We start from the raw sequence: 22,422 nt of genomic DNA, 5'->3' as shown, positions 1-22,422 counted from the left end.
TCTATCCCTTCTGCCTTATTTGACCGAAAGTTCTCCAACGCTCTTTTAAATTCCGATTCTAATACTGGATCCCCCATCTCTTCTAAATCGACTCCTGTTTCTTCTTCTATCACATCAGACAAATCTTCACTCTCATAGAGGCTTTCAGTGTATTCTTTCCACGTGTCTGCTCTGTCCTCTGCATTTAACAGTGGCATTCCCGTTGCTTTTAATGTCACCAAATGTTGTTTTGACTTTCCTGTATGCTGAGTCTGTCCTTCCGACAATCATATCTTTTTCGATGTCTTCACATTTTTCCTGCAGCCATTTCGTCTTAGCTTCCCTGCACTTCCTATTTATTTCATTCCTCAGCGACTTGTATTTCTGTATTCCTGATTTTCCCGGAACATGTTTGTACTTCCTCCTTTCATAAATCAACTGAAGTATTTCTTCTGTTACCCATGGTTTCTTCGCAGCCACTATCTTTGTACCTATGTTTCCTTCCCAACTTCTGTCATGGCCCTTTTTATAAATCAACAAAGAATATCAAGAGTGTCTCGGGAAAAGGAGAATGAGTACCCACTTGCTATGTTGAGAATATACCACATACTATGATAATGCGGAAAAGTTTATGTTGAAATGACCAGACGAGCAATCAACATTAGGGTCACAGAACATAAGCGACATTGCGGGCTGGGGCAGGTGGAGAAATTGGCCGTGGCAGAGCACGCGTTCTGTGAGGCCGAACACATAGTACAAGTCCCAGACACGGAAGTTTGGCTGTAGAGGAGAGCTATTACACCCGTTTGTTCATGGAAGCTATAAATATACATAAACATGGGAACAGCTTAAACAAGAGAGAACAAAGTCTCAAGGTGAAGCGTTCCTGTATTCCAGTGCTGCAGGAAACGACTGTTGCAGGTAGCAAGAGGAGAACCGCACCGGAGATGACCGCGGAAAAGACCTCGGACATTGGTGAGCGAGGTACATACAATCTGCGGCCGCGAGCTTGACTCCACTATCAGAGAAGGAGGGTAAAGCTTTGGTAACGCCAGCAACTCGTTCTGATGAAACGTCTCAAAAATTGTCAAACGTCGACCGAAGAACCCGAGACAGATATCAAGAGGCAATTTGATAGCCGGATTAGAAGCTGTTTTTGTTTTGTAAACATTAAAACCGAAAAATGGAAGAAAGTGAACATATTAAGAAGAATGGAGATAATGAACAGACAGGCATTTAAAACGCTAATTTTCTAAGGCATGTAAAACAATTTCCTCTGTCTGCAAAGACCATCATTGCCGTTAGCCACAACGCAGAGGTCAGAACCGGAACAAAAACACCATTAAGTTATGGATATCTACCATAAAGTACACCTCACTGAAGACAACTAACCTCAAGTTCTTTTTTCGGGGCACTCCAGCGTAAAATTTTTTATAAGGTTACCTTCAATAATGACATGAATTTTAATTCCATTGACTTAAGACGATGAAACCTACGACGCCGAAGTTCAGCGAATATATAGTTGAATGTGCTACCACAACAGAGAAATAGCAGAATCAGAAGCAGTTACTTCCATTTACTTCCGTTTACCATCTGTTCTACACAAATCTCAAGTGCAAAACAGAAAAATCTGTTTTCAAGCCATACAAGAAATCACCAGCAAGTGGAGTACCAAGCACACAGTCTGCTAGTGATGCTAGTGCTGTACTCGGAATAGACATTTCCCATAGTAAAAACAAATGCGATTATAGGTACGTGTGTGTGTGCGCTAAGAGCTTGCTAGGAAATCTGTGTTTCTGTATGTAACATTGTTCATTTGTTTGCCTTATCGACTCAGTTGTGTGTATAATCAGTAAAATGTACATGTATGGATTAATATAGTACGTGGAAATGCGACAAAATATTCTACTACATTGTTACATTCCGAACGCGATATTCGTGAGAGTCAAAGGGATATAAGTAAGATCCTTAGAAGCATTGCGGTGTGAGTGCTAACTAGATTATAGGTAAAAACATTATTAAGCTCAATATTATGAATTTAATTGGTCGTTATTGTATGCATAGCTTTATTAATAACTACTCCATATGACCTTACTATAGACAATTCACAAGTAAACATATAATTTTAAATGTCATACTAACTTTGAAGCTCATTTTCTCACAATCGTGATTTTGTCACTTGCAGCCCTTTGCTTTTAACCACCTCAGTTGCAATTTATTGAAACTTTTACTAATGCATTGTGCTAAACACTGATGTCAACAAATTGTTGCGGGTGCTCAGTTGTCCCTACCACTGCAACAAGCAATACCTTCAAATACCATGCGCAAGATTCTCATATTCTCTCGCTCGCAACGGTCAAACGATTAATCAAATGGTTCAAATGGTTCTGAGCACTATGGGACTTAACTTCTGACGCCATCAGTCCCCTAGAACTTAGAACTACTTAAACCTATCTAACCTAAGGACATCACACACATCCATGCCCGAAGCAGGATTCGAACCTGCGACCGTAGCGGTCGCGCGGCTCCAGACTGTAGCGCCTAGAACCGCTCGGCCACCCCGGCCGGCAAACGATTAATCCTACAGCAAAAATCAGCAGGACATTTTTGTAGCAAATTTAGTGTAATTAAATTTTTCACTGGGTTGCGTTTCCCCTGGAGGCCATGGTTTTCTAGTTATTTCAGAAAAAAGCGTTTGGAGTCCACTTTCGATTTTTTTAATGATAATAATTCGAATACAACGGCCGCTAGCGAATATGCATCCCAATACAAGATTTAATTACCTTAAATTAGCCTGAATAAACTGTTACTATATAATAGTAATAACTATAATGATATAAAGCTATTATTTTTACAATCTTAGACATCTGTGGATGGTTAAAATTAAAGGTAGTGACAAGTTTAATAGAGGAGCGGGTAGGGAAAAGGATGAAGTAATGAAGTATGACTCTCTCCCTCCTGCCCCTCCGGAACAAACCTTAGATCCACATCTGGGAAGAGCGGCCTTATTGGTGGCGTGTCCATTCAGTGGACACAAGAGCCTAATCAGACTAAAATGGTAGACGCTACAAGAGAGGCGCTGTGCATCATGGACCTATGAGCATACCTTTCAAGAAGGGTTGGGTAATACATTAGTCCACTCTCATAAATACCGCAACAAGACGACAACAGGAAAAAATCTGATACATTCTAGCTGTTACGAAGGATCGGAGGATTCCCTACAGTTGTTCTCCACACACACCATTCGTCAACGGTATAGGAAAGAGGAGAAATGATGTGCTATAGGTACCCTCCGCAACATAACGTAAATTTCAAAAGAGTCTATCCGAGCGGCCTAAGGCGCTGCAGTCATGGACTGTGCGGCTGGTACCGGCGGAGGTTCGAGTCCTCCCTCGGGCATGGGTGTGTGTGTTTGTCCTTAGGATAACAAAGGTTAAGTAGTGTGTAAGCTTAGGGACTGATGACCTTAGCAGTCCCATAAGATTTCACACACATTTGAACATTTGAACATTTCAAAAGAGTCATAACACTGCTGGCACTTCTCCTGATAGTATATGAAAGGCGTGCCTTAAACATACCTGTTAGGTGTAGGTAACTTTAAGATGTGTGAGTGTGTGTGTGTGTGTGTGTGTGTGTGTGTGTGTGTGTGTGTGTGTGAGTGTGTACTGTCAGGCTCATGTTCTATGATGATGAAGATGATGAGAGAAGGGAGAGAGTGAAACCCAGAACCAGCACACAGGCTACCCATCTGTAATAGTACCAAAGTGGCCGCCGAGCATAACGTCCCCATCCGATGGACTTAATGTTGATGCTGATGATTTTAGGTGAAGGGGGTTCAACATCTTGGTCATCAGCGCCCTAACTAAAAGTCAGCAAGTCAGTCTCATGGTTGGAGACGAAGCCTGTCCGTACATGTGGAGCAGTTTGTAATTCATTAAAGTCTGCCTTCCTTTCCCGCCAACTTAGGGATGAGGCCTGACAGTTCACAAAATTTCACCACTATTGTAATACTGCATTCAGTATCGGTGAGAATGATGGGTAGATCTACATGAAGACTTAGGGCTGCCCTGACGTCAGTACACTACTGGCCATTACATTTTCTACACCAAGAAGAAATGACGTTTTGCCATTCGTGCACCTAGGTTCGTCGTTGAGTACACTCGCAGGCGCTCCTGTCTGTGATGCAGCGTCAGGGATAACCGCAGTCATGGTCTCGGGGCTGATAGTCCATGCTGCTGAAAACGTCGTCGAACTGTTCGTGCAGATGGTTGTCGTCTAACAAACGTCCCCATCTGTTGACTCAGGGATCGAGACGTAGCTGCACGATCCGTTGCAGGCATGCGGATAAGATGCCTGTCATCTCGACTGCAAGTGATACGAGGCCGATGGGATCCAGCACGGCGTTCCGTATTACCTTCCTGAACCCACCGATTCCATATTCTGCAAACAGTCATTGGATCTCGACCAACGCGAGCAGCAATGTTGCGATACGATAAACCGCAAACGCAATAGGCTAAAATCCGACCATTATCAAAGTCGGAAACATGATGGTACGCATTTCTCCTCCTTACACGAAGCATCGCAACAAAGTTTCACCAGGCAACGTCGCTCAACTGCTGTTTGTGTATGATAAATCGGTTGGAAACTTTCCTCATGTGACCACGTTGTAGGTGTCGCCATCACAGCATCTTCTTCCTGCCAGTTAAATTTCGCGTCTGTAGCACGCCATCTCGTGGTGTAGCAATTTTAATGGTCAGTAGTGTATATAGACGCACATTGCCAAAATATACTGAACTGAAAGTGGCACACCAGTAATCTCAAGAAACGGTGGATCCTCACACCAGAGGAGGACGCCATGTGTTAAAGGACTATATCCAATATGCCACCTGGTAAGCACAACCTCCTTCCAGCAGTGAGGGTGACAAGAAGTCCGTCATGCCTGTGCGGTCAACTTGAGCGACCGCAGTTTGTTTTCTATAACCTTCAACCATCTAATGGGCATATCACCACCCACAGTGTCATATGGCCTCAGTCCATGAGACACAGTGGAGAGGCTTGGAATTTAATCCACGGCATTTGGGCAGAGTCTGGTGGCCAGAAGGTTTCTTTCCCACTTGCCAGCCAAGTACTGCTAGCGAAAATATCATCCTCCACGAGGACTCGAAGATGCTTATCTCTGAGTTGTGTCGCCTCACAGGCATGAGTAAGAGACTTCGGTGATAGAGGGCAGCTATCTCATTAAAATTATAATCACCTAAAGAAAACATATTGGGAGTTTTAAGCTGAGAAATTGATAGATAGAAAAGAACGAAATATAGGAGCAAAGAAGCCACTACTATGGACGTGGCATCAGTGTTTTGGATCACAATTGGGGCTGGTAATCGTGGTAAAACGTCGCTGGTAATGAAATAGGAACGAGGACGTGGGAGGCTGGCCTTCGATTAGCAGGGAGACAGAAGTGGGTGAGTCTGGTGGCGTTATCGCGGTCAGGGGGGCCGGCCAGGCAGTGGCGGGCTTTGCAGGGGCTCAGGGGGAGAGCCAGAGAGGAGAGCAGGCAGCCGCTATCTAATCGCCCCTGACAGCTGCCGTCTGTCAGCAGCTGGGCCCTCCATGACCCGCGCCCCACAAACCCCATTACGCTCCCTGTCAGGAGGTACAGGCGCGCGCGCCATACCGTGATATCTCGAGACGTCACAGTGCAGAGATTCTCCGTGCCTGACGGGGCTGCCACCACTCCAGATGATCGACCGTGGCCACTTTTTAACACACGCACGCAGCCTGCCAGAGATAGGAAGAAATGAGAACTCTCTTCTCGCGAACCAAGAGGAATCGAGCACACATCCGGGAACCTCAATAAGTACAGCAACTAGTCCCATTCTTTCAGTGATCCACTTGCAGTGTCCCTTTACGCAGTTAAAAGAAGGATGTGTACAAGGTGGCGCAAATAGGTGTTATTAAGTATTTGTCTGTTATGGTTTAATAGTGTGCCGTAAATGATACGTCTTGTGATACTCGTATTTGTCTCTTGTAGCCCTGAAAATTCTGTATCTCACGCAACGATGTCTCAATTTACATTTTATATAGGAACGGTGTTTTGTTGACCGTAAAGACATTTTACGAAAATTCTAGATGACACACGCATTCAGCACCACATTTGGTCCCATTAACTGCACCATTCGGAATGACGACTTCTCGGTGAGACTACAAAAAAATGGTTCAAATGGCTCTGAGCACTATGGGACTTATCATCTGAGGTCATCAGTCCCCTAGAACTTAGAACTACTTAAACCTAACTAACCTAAGGACATCGCACACATCCATGCCCGAGGCAGAATTCGAACCTGCGAGCGTAGCGATCGCACGGTTCCAGACTGTGGCGCCTAGAACCGCTCGGCCACTCCGGCCGGCGGTGAGATTACAGTACAGAACTAATGTCAAATTATGATGACAAAATTTGTGTGGGCATCCCAGCATTCTGCGAAACGTTTTCCTTCTTTTTTGCCATATTTATTAAATGTTTTGAAAGACCGCATCTCTAAATTATTCCAGGAATGGCCACTCATGAAGACCTGCCTCAGTTGTAACCCCGGAGAATGTGTAACACGTGCGAACGTAATTCATTGAGTGTCTCACTACATCAACAAGACGTGCACCACAGCAACTCAGAATGTCACGATGGTCTCTTCAGGGAATAATTAAAACAAAAAAGCTTAATCTTTGCCCTCAACAAACATTGCCAGCCTTTGAAGGACAGTAATGTGGCGCGGCGATATTCTTTTGGAAATAAGGTGATTAAGACCTTTGAGAAAGCCACAGTCGATAGGGACCAGATCTGGGTTAGTGATGAGGCACACTTCCATCTCAGTGGGTTCGTCAATAAACAGAACTGGCTTCACTGAGAAGCCAGTCGGTCAAGCAGCTCCTCGTCTTCATCAGCAAAAAAGTCACTGTTTTGTGCGCAATCAGTGCAAAATGCATTATTGGACCCAATTCTATTGAGAGACCTGTCACGGTAAGCAAAAGCAGACAGATACTGGAACATGAATTTGTACCGGCTGCAATACGCAGCCCAATGCTCTAAACTACTGGTTCATACAGGACGGAAAACGTCCACACCATATTATATATATTGCAGATGTCTTTGATTTGCTTCAAGAGGTGTTCAGAGATCATTTCGTTGCCCTGATCACCTCAGCATTCATTGGAAAAATTGTGGAATCACCCCCTTGTAGTCCCCATCTCAACGCATATGGTTATTTCTTATGAGGTTACCTAAAGGACGGAGTCTTCGAAGATGCATTTGCAACACTCCAGGGTGTTGGTACTGCATTTCCCAAAGAGATTCTTGCAGTCTAAAATGATGTTCTCCAGAAAGTCATCATGGAATTTAGTTCAAGGCTCTACACACATTGCTGTAGAAGAAATGCACTTTGAAAAATTCTGAGTTAAATTTCATCTTGTCTGCTACAGCACAAATTTGATGACAAGAACCTATCACCTCACATTAACTCGCAGAAGACAAAATTTCGAACACCTATTTTCTGCCACCCTGTAACTTCGACATCCAAACTAGCCACTGTAGTGATATAACCAAAGGTGAAATCCTACTAGATTGCAACTAGTGTTCGCCGAAAGATAAACTGTAATTTGTCTGTGTCAGTTCCACAATAGTCAGTCTTTATCGTTTTTGATGTGTTTCGCAATTTAAAAAGAAAAGCAGCTGACGAAGGCGTTCTTTCGCAAGAAAACTTTCGTATCAGCTTCAACGAACAACTGCAGCAAGATATGTGCATCCCACCATTCAGTTGTGAACAGGCAGTGTTAAGTAGTAGACGTACTGACGTAATGTGTTAACATATTTGTGTCACAAGTCGCAATGGAACATCTCTAAATCAAGCGTGAAATACATTCTCGTGAATGTTTTGAAGAAGATAAAAGTGTGTGAAAAGTTTGCCCCGCACGCCCGTCGCGACTTGGTTAAAACGATAAAGACGGACAATTCTTTTCTGAAAAATATCGTCACTGATCACAAGATTTGGTGTTAACAAAGCGTACCTACCACAAAACGAGGAAGTGCAGAGATTCACATAAACCCATTTGATGACATAAAGGACATTCAAGCAAACGTGAGGCACGAGTAGAACAACATGCCGAAGATGGAACTTATCTGACAGTTTCACATGGTTGTCTGAACCTTCCATGCGTTTTATTCGAGTGCGGAGGCTATGCAGAGCGCCCGAAACATTAAAATAGACATATTAACTTTTCTTGTTTAATATTAAAAAGGAAAACCCTTCCTAATAATGTGCAATGTTTGGTTTATTTGGTCACGAACTGGCTTTCGGTTTTCAAGATCATCTTCGAATGACAACTGAATGTCGCAAACACAGATAAACATGATGTTCTACTTACACAGATATTAGTTGCACAGACCATTTTTTTTTATTATTAATCGAATCTCGAATCTTTTTGGACTGAAGGGGGTGTATGTGGAGGAAGATGAATGATTTCTCAGAGCAGAACGGGGTGTTAAATTGCTTTTAGATTACATTCTTAAATAACACTTTAAGGAGTTATCTTCTTTGCTAAAAATTTCCTAAATGATCTCACTGATTTATTTCGATTAAACTTTGACATTAATGACATCAGACGTGTTATGTTCTATCAATTGACTTGGATTCCACGAAGACTGTCGATTTTACGGAAACATCGATCATTTTCGATTAAATCTTCTCGCTGTCATCACTACCTACATGTGTGGCCGTACAGTCCAATCCTCACAGTATTTTGATCCATTTAGTAAACAGGATGTGCAAAAAATTTGGTTAATATAGCTCCAAGACTTCCAGAGCCGCACCGAAACGCGTACGCATAGTTTCATCTTTATCTGCACAACAGTCCGATACTACATATCACATATTATGCACTATTTCAGTCATAATTTCTCTTCACGTATGAGCAACACACAGAACTGAAATCAGAACTAGGCTGACACTGTTATTCTGATCCATAGAGAAGACGTACTCCGCACGGCAATGGCACATATCAAAATCCGTAGCAGCACAGGACTCGAACCTGTGACCTCTGTTGCGCTAGTCACCGATGCTACCCCGGACTTACGGATGTCTGCTGCCCAGGCAGCAGCTCAATCACCATGACGCTCCCTGCGGCTATTGGCTACATTTTCGGGGCCCACGTGTACCGTTACTCTTCAGACAACTTCATAATTCTCATCAAAAGCTTTTTCAAAATTTTTGTTCTTTTGTATTTTCATATTATTTTTTGATAGTTGATGGGACAGTTTGTAGCAGAATTGTATGTATTTGTTATTACAACTATAATACACTCCTGGAAATGGAAAAAAGAACACATTGACACCGGTGTGTCAGACCCACCATACTTGCTCCGGACACTGCGAGAGGGCTGTACAAGCAATGATCACACGCACGGCACAGCGGACACACCAGGAACCGCGGTGTTGGCCGTCGAATGGTGCTAGCTGCGCAGCATTTGTGCACCGCCGCCGTCAGTGTCAGCCAGTTTGCCGTGGCATACGGAGCTCCATCGCAGTCTTTAACACTGGTAGCATGCCGCGACAGCGTGGACGTGAACCGTATGTGCAGTTGACGGACTCTGAGCGAGGGCGTATAGTGGGCATGCGGGAGGCCGGGTGGACGTACCGCCGAATTGCTCAACACGTGGGGCGTGAGGTCTCCACAGTACATCGATGTTGTCGCCAGTGGTCGGCGGAAGGTGCACGTGCCCGTCGACCTGGGACCGGACCGCAGCGACGCACGGATGCACGCCAAGACCGTAGGATCCTACGCAGTGCCGTAGGGGACCGCACCGCCACTTCCCAGCAAATTAGGGACACTGTTGCTCCTGGGGTATCGGCGAGGACCATTCGCAACCGTTTCCATGAAGCTGGGCTACGGTCCCCCACACCGTTAGGCCGTCTTCCGCTCACGCCCCAACATCGTGCAGCCCGCCTCCAGTGGTGTCGCGACAGGCGTGAATGGAGGGACGAATGGAGACGTGTCGTCTTCAGCGATGAGAGTCGCTTCTGCCTTGGTGCCAATGATGGTCGTATGCGTGTTTGGCGCCGTGCAGGTGAGCGCCACAATCAGGACTGCATACGACCGAGGCACACAGGGCCAACACCCGGCATCATGGTGTGGGGAGCGATCTCCTACACTGGCCGTACACCACTGGTGATCGTCGAGGGGACACTGAATAGTGCACGGTACATCCAAACCGTCATCGAACCCATCGTTCTACCATTCCTAGACCGGCAAGGGAACTTGCTGTTCCAACAGGACAATGCACGTCCGCATGTATCCCGTGCCACCCAACATGCTCTAGAAGGTGTAAGTCAACTACCCTGGCCAGCAAGATCTCCGGATCTGTCCCCCATTGAGCATGTTTGGGACTGGATGAAGCGTCGTCTCACGCGGTCTGCACGTCCAGCACGAACGCTGGTCCAACTGAGGCGCCAGGTGGAAATGGCATGGCAAGCCGTTCCACAGGACTACATCCAGCATCTCTACGATCGTCTCCATGGGAGAATAGCAGCCTGCATTGCTGCGAAAGGTGGATATACACTGTACTAGTGCCGACATTGTGCATGCTCTGTTGCCTGTGTCTATGTGCCTGTGGTTCTGTCAGTGTGATCATGTGATGTATCTGACCCCAGGAATGTGTCAATAAAGTTTCCCCTTCCTGGGACAATGAATTCACGGTGTTCTTATTTCAATTTCCAGAAGTGTATATTACATTTTCAATGCAAAATATACCTTTTGATGCAACCCTCTAATTTGTTTCACGACTCAATAAATCAGTGGCAATCTAGAATTTGTTGTAGTAAAGGGAAACTTGCTCGAATTAGAAACGCTTACAAGTCCGAAAACTGAAAACTTTGGTCTCCTCTGGTTTACGGAGAACTGAGAAGCGAGACCTGAGAAACGAGAGGCAAGAACGGAGAAATGACAAATTAGAATCGAGTAATGATAAGCTGAAATCGAGAACCGATAACCGTCAACTAAGGAGTGATAATTGACAAGCGAGATCGGTTCTCCAGAAGGCAGAGAACTCGGAGTCTAGAGTTCGCAGAGCTCGGGGTTCTCGGAATTCCCACGGTTGAATACGTCCCTCTGCAGATCAGACTAACGGTAACTGGTGATAGTATGGCTCAGTCTTAAAGAAAATCGCAAAGCTACTTAAACACTTTGTAACGTAATTGTCGTCTTGCACTGAAAGCGTAGCTTTCCTTGGAGGCCGGCCGGGGTGGCAGAGCGGTTCTAGGCGCTACAGTCTGGAACCGCGCGATCGCTACGGTCGCAGGTTGGAATCCTGCCTCGGGCATGGGTGTGTGATGTCCTTAGGTTTAAGTAGTTCTAAGTTCTACGGGCTGATGACCTCAGAAGTTAAGTCCCACAGTGCTCAGAGCCATTTGAAACATTTTTCCTTGGAGCCGGGAGAAGAGCAATATTTGGTTCTCACGCTGGCACAGTTGATGGTGGCTGCTGGTCCGAGCGAGCCGCGTGCTTGCCTACCGCTGCGTGCAATACGTCACACATACCTCTATGAATCTGAAGTAGTGTTGTTCAGTATTAATCGGTCTTTTCCATACGCAGTATACCAAATCTTATAGCTAACGCTACCAAGCAGTTAAAATTTCAAATCAATAACTTCAATACTTTCGGAGATATAAATTTTTTCCTAAAGCCATTATAACCGAGCTGGCATTGTAAACTGAGTTAGATACTGTAATGCATTCGTCTTCAGTATCAATTCAAACTATATCGAAGAGGCTAGGTTTATATTATCTAATTTTCTCACATTTTCTTTAGTTTCATTACCACAGATTTATGACTTAATAAAAACTACTTAGGAAAATTATTATTTCACCGTCTTTTGGTTGTGTGTGTGTGTTTTGGAGAGACAGAGAGAGTGAATGGAGGACATACGTTAAGTGAGAATGTGATATTTTATTAAAACTGTGTTACTGTGTGCGTGAGAAAGTTGTTGTGCGATAGGGAATTTCTGACGTGTTTCCGCATGAGTCTGATTTCGTAAAAGGCAGCCAGAAGGGGCGCTCAGAATCACATTTATTAGTAATTTAATATTTGGAAAGGAATAGCATTTTGTTTTCGTTACATTTGATTTAGTTTCGGAAGTACCAAATTTCTGGTGTAAATTACTTGTGGTAATTGGCTGACATTCATCATCTACATCTACATCTATACTCCGCAAGCCACCTGATGGTGTTTGGCGGATGGTACCTCGAGTATCTCTATCGGTTCTCGCTTCTATTCCAGTCTCGTATTGTTCTGCACATTAGAAGTACCGCGAATATAGAAGTACTCGAGATGATCTGATTGGCCGCTTAACAAACTAGTCAATAGGAATTCAACGTTCCCCGCACGTTTGAGTAGGGCTTTGTGTCTCAGCTCCATGAGTCGAGGTAGTCGCTCGAGAGCGGTCTTCCTGTAAACACCTATGTTAAACCACGCTGATCGAATTTGTACCAAAATGAAGAAATTCGCATGTGTTATCCGTTCTCGTGTCATTGACGAAGAGCGACTGCACTTTTGAGTATTTTGTGAAATTTGGAACCTTGTGAATGGTTTACGTAAGGGAATATTAGCGTGTGAACATTTCATGTCGTCCACGAATTCTGAGTGGCCTACTGAACGACTGAATGTGTTAATTCGCAAGTAGTCGTGGGTCAGTGACCGTTTAGGACGTTTAAAATATCGGGTCTGACTAAATATCTTCTGTCTGCTTTTGGATGTGGACTTGGTACAGAGACAGCCAGTAACATTGCAAAATTGATGTCGGGATGTTAAACACGGACTTGACAGACATTTTCCTTGTTTGAAGACAATAAACCAAGGGAAAGCAAATTTTTTCACATTTTTTCAAACGACTCACGCAAGAATCCCGAACGCTCGATAGTTTAACTTTCAGTTGCTGTCCATGGACTGGAGACATCTGGCTTTTGCGTGGTAGGTATTTACTCGAATTTTGGTCAACTCTGCTTTTGTCAGCTAAACCAGCGTCTACCATCGCAGAGTGAAGGGGCAGATAACCTGAAACCTATGCAGATAGGTAGACCGGTAGTTTAAAGGATAGTGAGACGCCGACCCCTCCACCGCATCTTGTCGACTAGTCTGCTGCGAGAAGAAGACGGTAGAAGGAAGCCAGAGACGTTAAACGCAATATTTAACGAGTAATTAACACACAAAAATCGTACAGATTTACCATCACTACACTACAGAACAAACTTTCAAACAGATGATTTACAAATAAGCAATCCATGTCTTGGGAAGGAACTGATCAGTTGAAAACTAGTGAGCATGAAGGCGCTGCCTGAATTTCACTTGGTTTTACGGAGAGTCGCTGCGGCAATTGTCGCTCTCTTAGCTTCTGTTTATCGTGAATCCCTTGCACAGGGAACATTCCCAAACAACTGAGACAAAGTGCAGATAGACTGTATACGCTAAACATTATGGACCATTTCTGTAATATTAGTCTGCTGCATGGTCTAGGCTCTGATATACTCGCATTCGGGAGGACGACGGTTCAATCCCGCGTCCAGCCATCCTGATTTAGGTTTTCCGTGATTTCCCTAAATCACTCCAGGCAAATGCCGGGATGGTTCCTCTGAAAGGGCACGGCCGACTTCCTTCCCCATCCTTCCCTAATTCTATGAGACCGATGACCACGCTGTCTGGTCTCTTTCCCCCAAACAACCAACCAACCATCAGATATACTCAGTTGTCTAAAGAGGTATAAGCGTCTGTTCATAAATAAGAATGGGCCATTCGTAGAAAACAACAATAAATCCCTTTCACACACAATATCCTGTGAACCGTGGATGCAGGTCAACAGGCAGTTTTCATATTCCGACACATCCGGAATGTGTTCCAGTATACAAGGAATATGGCTGTTCATCACATACAGAGATAACATCAGATGTGCCCGAGGACAACGTGATAAGACTATTTCTGGTTTCCATCTGCAGAAATGATGTGACGGAAAAGGTGAACAGAATAACATTTCCTATTATGTAGAGAAAGTGTCGTCCTGTGGGGGAATTCAAGTTGACTTCGACAAAATTTCTCTTTGGTGTAATAATAGCAACTTGCCTTAAAGACGATAAAAGTAAGTACCGATGAGAAGGACCAACATTCCTGCAACATTAGAACACAATACCTGTAGCTCTGCTCCTTTACGGACTCACGTGGACTGCACTTATAGTAGTAATACTGAAGAACGATACGTGACAGACAGAGTTCATAAAGTCAGTTGCAGAGAAGGTGAATGACCATTTGCGGCTTACCGGGAGAGTTATTGGACAGTGTAGCACACGTATAAAGGATATTGCATGCACAACACTTGTGTGACGTATTCTTGAGTACAGCTCGAGGGTTTGGGATCCCTGTCGTGTATAAAAGTGGATGCATTTTTGTGAATTTTTCATGTATTATACCCTAGCTCTGGAGCTGTCGAAGAAATTTCAGGAAAACTGAGAAAACGTATAGCCATCAAGAGAAAAAGTGATGCTATAAGCTTGAGGCAATCCTGTCACTACTACAAATAATCAAAAACGGCCAAAAATTTTCTAAATTTTCTAAATTTTTCAGTACGAGAATAAAACATTTAAAGTTATCTTAAACAAAACTGAAGGAACTCTTGCGATCAATTGAGAGGATCTTATATCTTCACTCGTGTTAATTTTCGCCTTTTTTGTAAGTTTATTGTTTAGCGTTACTCCTGATTGGGTATTATATTAATGCAGCTACAGATGATCATGCCGTCTCCAGCGGTTATAATTGACCTTTTCACGCTGTGAATGGACGGTAAATTATTATTGTTGTTGTTGTACCGTGGGCGCGCTTGGCGTACTACAGGGTGACCCAAAAGTCCGTTAAGTACTGATAATTCTGTAAATCACAGAATAATGTTAGGTAGAGATGTAAAATTTGACACATTTGTTTGGAATTACATAGGGTTTTATTAAAACAAGAAAGTGCACAAAATGACGAACAGGTGGCACTTCATATGACAGAAATGCAATAATTTAGCAAACACGATATTCTTTTAAAAAAATGCTCAACATGTCGGTCGCATTCATCAACAGTACCTATATTCGAGAGTAAATATTGTGAACAGCATTGTTCAGCATGTCAGTACTATGGTGAGAGTTCCCGTCAAGACCTTTACCTCTTCGAACACACTTCTTATGGCGAAAGTATCTTAAAACTGCAATAGCGAATTCTCCATTCTAATAGTACAGCTTACGAGCAGTATCTTTTCTGGTGGAGTCAACACGCCGCGATCGCTGGCACATCTGAGTCCCACTCTCGCTACAGCTCATTTTATACAGGATTCTCATGCTGAGTCACTGACGTGTTGCTGTCCAGCGCCATCTGTTGGCCAATTTTTGCACTCTTTTTCGGTTTCAATATAGCTCCATGTCATTTCAATCATAAGTGGCAATTTTTACCTCTCTACCTTCATTATTCCGTGAATTAGCGCATTTTCAAATGTTTACTGACTTTTGGGTCACCTTGAACGTTAGTGGGAGCTGGTCGGCCGCGCTTGCTAGGTGCAGACGCGTTGAAAAGTGTGTGTTTGGAGGTAATCGGTAACATGTTTAGTCTATCAATTCCTACCACGTTTTCACTGTATGAAAAGAATCAGTGTGAAGTAGTTAATTGTGTATGGCCGCATACAGGACGTGTAGTTTGAACAGGTTTGCAAGGAACAACAGTTTCAATAATAAATATGCAGTCTGTGTGCCTGCATTAGTTGTTATTGGGGGAATACACAACAGCCTGCTTCCTAAAATGTTACTAAAGGAATACATGTATGTGGGCAGTTAGAAGTGGAGAGGAGGAACGTAGCACTGCCGCTATTAACACCTGTCGTAGTCTTACACTCTGTTCCACAACACAGTTCTCAAAAGCTTTGCATCAGAAATGATGTAGCGTTTTCATCCTCCTATTAACGTCCTCTTATATTATTTTGAACAATCTTCAAATCCATTTTGCTGCTGTCTCTTTGTTGGTTAGGAAACACATTCAGGAAAATGTGGTTATTTTTCACGTGTACACACACCCCATATTTCTTAATGGAAGATCACAAAGTTCTCACAACATGCACGTATGTTATAAATATAGTTAACGATTAGCTTTACTCTTGTATTTATTTGCAGGTGGATCCCTATTCAGTGTGTATGTGTGTGCGTGTGTGTGTGTGTGTGTGTGTGTGTGTGTGTGAGTGTGTGTGTGTTTAAGTAGTGGTAGTTCTGCGTTGGGACGTTCATGCTAGTAGTCGCACACACGGATGCGTAATGGGCACGCGCAGTGCATAGCTGGAAGTTGCTACCTGGTAACGGGACGGCAGCATGACGGCCAGGGTGAAGGCGATCTCGAACAGTGAGTAGAGCAGCAGTGAGCTGAAGAAGTGCTTGTGCAGCGAAACGCGGTGGCTCTGCAACTGCCTGAAACCAAAAAATTTAGAAACATATACACTGCCAAAGAAAGTGGTATAGGCATGCGTATTCAAATACAGTGATATAGAAACTGGAAGAATACGGCGCTGCGGTCGGCAATGCCTATATAAGACAAGTGTCTGGCGCAGTTCTTTGATCTGTTACTGCTGCTACAACGACGGATTACCACTCTTTAATTGAGAGTCAACGTGGTCTTATATTCGGCACTCGAGCAATGGGAAACAGCATCTCAGAGGTACCGATGAAGTGGTGATTTCCTCGTATGACAATTTCACGAGTGTATCGTGAACATCAGGAATCCGGTAAAACAACATATGTCCGACATCAAAAATGGTTCAAATGGCTCAGAGCACTATGGGACTCAATTTCTGAGGTCATCAGTCCCCTAGAACTTAGAACTACTTAAACCTAACTAACCTAAGGACATCACACACATCCATACCCGAGGCAGGATTCGAACCTGCGATCGTAGCGGTCTCGCGGCTCCAGACTGTAGCGCCTAGAACCGCCTGGCCACTCCGGCCGGCTGTCCGACATTGCTGCAGTCAGAAAAAGAATCATTCAACGTGACAAAAGTGCGACGATTCCACAAATTGCTGCAGATTTCAATGCTGGGCCATCAACAAGTGTCAACGTGCGAACCATTCGTCGAAACATCATTGATGTGAGCTTTCGGAGCCGATGGCCCACTCGTGTACCCTGTGATGACTGCACGACACAAAGCTTTACGCTTCGCCTGGGCCAGTCAACATCGATATTGGATTCTTGATGACTGGAAACATGTTGCCTGGTCGGACGAGTCTCGTTTCAAATTGTATCGAACGGATGAACGTGTACGGGTACGGAGACAACCTCATGAATCCATGGGCCCTGCATGTCAGCAGGGGACTGTTCAAGCTGGTGGAGGCTCTCTAACGGTGTGGAGCGTGTGCAGTTGGAGTGGTATGGGACCCCTGATGCATCTGACAGTTGACAATTACGTAAGCATCCTGTCTGATCACCTGCATCCATTCATGTTCATTGTGCATTCCTACAGACTTGGACAATTCCAGCAGACAATGAGACACCCCACACGTCCAGAACAGCTCCAGGAACACTCATCAGTGTACCGCGAATATCAGAAATCCGTCAAGCATCAAATCTCCCGCATCGTTATGGCCGGAAAAAAGATCAGCAAGAACGGGAACAACGAGCAATGAAGAGAATCATTCGACGTCGCAGAAGTCCAACATTTCCGCCAATTGCTGCAGATTTCAATGCTGGGACGTCAACAAGTGTCAGCGTGCGAATCATTCAACGAAGCGTCATCAATATGGGCTTTCAGAGCTGGAAGCCCACTCGTCGATCCTTGATGACTGCACGACACAATGCTTTACGCCTCGCCTGGGCCCGTCAACACCGACATTGGACTGTCGATGACTGGAAAGATGTTGCCTGGTTTCAAATTGTATCGAGCGGATGGGCGTGTACAGGTATGGAGGCAACCTCATGAATCCATGGACCCTGCATGTCAGCAGGGGACTGTTCAAGCTGTTGGAGGCTCTGTAATGGTGCGGGGCGTGTGCAGTTTGAGTGATATGGGATCACTGATACGTCTAAATACGACTCTGATTGGTGACACGCAAGTGAGCATCCTGTCTGATCACCTGAATCTATTCTTGTCTATTATGCATTCCGACGGACTTGGGCAATTCCAGCAATGCAATGCGACCCCCCAAACGTCCAGAATCGCTACAGAGTGGCTCCAGGAACACTCGTCTGAGTTTAAATATTTGCGTTAGCCACCAAACTCACTTCCGCTGGCCACCAAACTCCCCAGACATGAACATTATTGAGCATATGTGGGATTCCTTGCGACGTGCTGTTCAGAAGAGATCTCTACCCCCTGTTACTCTTACGGATTTATGAACAGTCCTGGAGGTATCATGGTGTCAATTCCCTCCAGCACTACTTTAGATATTAGTAGAATCCATGGCACGTCGTGTTGCGGCACTTCTGCGTGCTCGCGGGTGCCCTACACGATGTTAGGCAGGTGTGCCAGTTTCTTTGGCTCTTCAGTATATGTACTGGGTATTTAAAGCAGAACGAGCAACTACCGTCAGAGTCGTATCTGTTCAAGTGTTAGTAATGCTAGATGACGTGCATAAATTCAGTAGGGATATGAAGGGATGAGTGGTGCCTGAATGGGATGTTTCAATAGAAATAGTGAAAGCTGCAGAAATAATTGCACAAAAAAGCTTGCAGAAATGTTCACAGAATGTGAGTGGATGAAGACCGTTCGCTACAGTGGAACGATTCGAGAATTATTCTACTTTACACGAAAGGAAAATATTAAGTTGTAAAACGCAATGGACCTACCAATCTCTTTTCCTAGTGTGCGAAACATTCACAACGTACAAAAAATAGATTTGTATAAAAAGCAGATTTCAGCAAGGCAAAGGGACAAGCTAACTTCGTAAGAAGACGTAACACAGATGATTTTTAGCATTGAATGAAATTCACAAAGAAGTAATTAGTGTGAAACACGACACGACTTGTCTGCGATTCGTAAATTTTGTCTCTGGTACTAACAGTCTTTGAGTAACAATGCACAACTTCTTCTAGAATTCATTATTAGGTAGCATGGCTCACGAAAATTGGGGTCTAGTTTTTGTCATTTGTACAATGTTCAGACAGCGCAAATAACTACAACTCGATAGCTACCTGATGACAACAAACGGCCAAACGTATCTACTCATGTAAGTATGCTGTACATAAATCATGAAGGTGGTTGTTTTTCATTTGATTACAGGGGGTTCCGAAGTCTTTGCATCAAACGTCCAGGTGTGATAGATCATGTAATGGGGAACAACTTTCGTTACAGGCCATATGTTCGATTACGCTTCCCGGCGATGCTAGACATCTTTTTATTGAGTTCGTCGGCCCTGGAGAAAAGAGGATTTAGCTGACTAGTAGGATCTACTAAACCAGTGTGCTGCATACTACCTACCCTAGTAAACTGAACAAGAAAATCTTAAGAATGAGTGTCTGTAAGCGGAGAAAAATATTTTAGAAACTAATCAGGAACTCGTCTTACACCTTTCGCAAGAGGCAGGTGACACACATTGCATTCGCATGCGGAGTGCTCACGCCCTTGTGCCTGCCAGGCGAATATATATAGTGTTGCGGTTAGATGTACAGATAATTGTATTGATGTCTAGGGACAGTGTTGTGAACAGCATTAAATCCGTATGTACTTCATTTTTAGAATAATAATTATAGCTGTTGAGAGAAGTATGTTTTTAGGCTGGTTAGTACCTCCAAGTACATTTGGCAAGAGCTAGACATTTGTGCTTATTTTACCCTGGACAACAGGAAAGGTGATGAAGTTTGGATACATGGACGCAAAATGGGCAGTCTACACTGACAGGACTAGTTCACTTCACAGCACAGGTAGGACTGTGGTGAGAACATCAGGTAGTAAACTGACATGTGTTTGTGGGAAGACTTTTAGATACACAGAATAAACAAATAACTCAAATGAAGGGGTAAAGATGAGTGTGTTTTTGCTTCAGGATAGGGGTAATGGATTCTACATTCACTAATATGGTAAAATTTCACATTTCTGGACCTCAGTAACGATTTATTCACTCCTCCCATAACGATAGCTTAACAATGAAAATTTCTGAGACACTATGAACTCTAATGGAAATAATAAGGAAAATGGACCACATTTAGTTACAAGTCAATGGCTTGTGTCGTTATGAAAGTAGTTTCTTGTTCCAACGACGCCTTCTTTGTTGGACGTTGCCGCGCGGGTTTAGCCGAGCGGTCTAGGCGCTGCAGTCATGGACCGTGCGGCTGGTCCCGGCGGAGGTTCGAGTCCTTCCTCGGGCATGGGTGTGTTTGTTTGTCCTTTCAACATTTCATTATTTTGTTGGGCGTTGCGTACTTTTAGTGATGTAACCATAAACTCTTCCATACTTGTCTCAACAATATAACCATAAAATCATAACATTTCTTCGTTCTGTGCATCCGCGCGGCTGCCTTGAACCAAAGAGAGTATCGGACACTTCTCGTTCCCTTTATGACCGCTTTCAGTTACTTTCAATGTCAGCTGACACACAACTCTGTGGAGGTAATTTAAGCCCTGCGTGCTGTAAACGGTACTGGGTGCAGACTATGTTCTCACTGCGAGAAGATATGTGGGATCTTAGAGACGATAGAAATCGCCTAGACATGTTTCTTAAACGCCTAATGACAGGTAACAAACTGTGGTTAGCATAAAAGAATAGCCAAAGTCTAGGAGGAAGATACAACTTTTAATAAATCAGTAACAGCTTACTCATTGGCGGATCGATAGAAGATTGCTTCTGACCAATGCTGAAAGTGGAGTAAAACTTATATCTCAGGATGTGCAGAACAGGTGAGCTGTAAGGACTGGCTGCTCGCAAAAGGAGTGATGTTAATGTTATGAGTGTGGTGTCAGCTGTTGTAGATCTGTAGAGGGTTCTAGTGTGTAGCCATGCAACTTAGTCCATTGACGGTCATGTACGAGCAAACTATCGCCGTTTATGACCATCTGCTGCCTAGTAGTTTTACAATGTGGTAAGTGAACCTTGAGGCGCCGATGATGGGGGCGAAACCACAGTCATCTACCTGATAAATACTTGTATAATATACAGGGTATTTGAGAATTATAAATACAGTTTAAAGGGACGAGTAGAGGACAATGAAACGAGCAAGTCATCCTAATAAACATAGGTCCGGAAACCTATGGTTTCCCTTATCAGACTTATCCACAAGTGAAGTTATGCCAGTGATACAACAGTATCAGTGTCTGATCCTATGTTCCAGGTTATGAGTTCCCACAGTGTGCGGCAAACACACTGTGCACATGCGTCATTAGAAGTGGTTGCCACAGCCCCACATTCTTTTACAGATGACTTCTGACATCTCTATCATGTACGGATGTGGTAGTGGCAAAGCACTTGAGGCAGCAAGATTGTATCATCAAGCATATCTTCAGAGTAGACAGCAAGACAGTAGTTTGTTCACGAGGTCCCATCAGCACCTCCACGAGACCATTTAATCTCTACATCTGACATAAAGGTAGACACCACGATTGAAAGAGCGTATACTGTAACGAGTGGATGCGATGGTGGGCACAAGCATCAGAAGGACTAATGCAGCAGAAAGTATTCCCCTTCCGCCGTACGGCGGATACTATACGAGAGGAAGTTGTACCCTTATCACGTACAAAGTGTTAAGCCCTTACTGCATCTGGTTTTCCAGCCCGGATCCTGCTAATGGATCCTTACACCATGTTTGATTGCTCCACAGTTCCTAGTCAACGTGTAATTTACAGACAGCTATACTACGAAGGTCCACAAACACGTTTGGGTTTATGAGAGCCCACATGCTACCAATGAAATCAGCGATATTTTCCGTTGACCTTTCGGGTCGTGTCGGTGATGATCGGTTGATAGTGTCACGTTTCTTACCTGCCCGAATTACTCGTCGTGCGCACATTTATTTTCAGTAATACAAACTAAACAACTTTTTTGTGATGCTCCTTATGGTTAAAGGGTGCATATATGGTACATGGATGATGGTACACAGGCACACGTTCATGTGGCCTTTCGGGAATACGTAGCACAAATCTGGTATTGCAGTTGCCTGCGTTATTCTGAATTATGATACAAAACTCCTTTAGACATGCAAGCACGCATGCATTCTGAACTATGACGCGAAGTTCCTTTGGTCGTGTACGTATGTCCAAAGGAACGTTGCTTCATAATTCAGAATAACACAGGCTCTGCAATATCGTATTTATCCGCCAACACTGGGAAAGCGACTTTCAATTAAAATGTCTAATCTGTACGGGAATATACATAATAGATGTGCGGGTACAGTTGTCGACGCATGGTTGACGACATAGA

At 44.0% G+C, this 22,422-nt stretch overlaps 1 protein-coding gene across 1 annotated transcript in view; it reads right to left on the bottom strand.

Annotated features, from left to right (window-relative positions):
- LOC124606477 (corticotropin-releasing factor receptor 1-like) overlaps positions 1 to 22,422 on the bottom strand; it is a 253,548-nt gene that overhangs the window by 82,311 nt on the left and 148,815 nt on the right. The window contains exon 6 of the mRNA XM_047138459.1: positions 16,375 to 16,489. Within this exon, the coding sequence (XP_046994415.1) occupies positions 16,375 to 16,489 (115 nt within the window). The remainder of the gene's footprint in view (positions 1 to 16,374; positions 16,490 to 22,422) is intronic.

Source organism: Schistocerca americana, chromosome 3 (assembly GCF_021461395.2).
Source record: "Schistocerca americana isolate TAMUIC-IGC-003095 chromosome 3, iqSchAmer2.1, whole genome shotgun sequence".
Lineage (NCBI taxonomy): Eukaryota > Metazoa > Arthropoda > Insecta > Orthoptera > Acrididae > Schistocerca > Schistocerca americana.
This window is presented reverse-complemented; position numbering and strand designations above follow the sequence as displayed.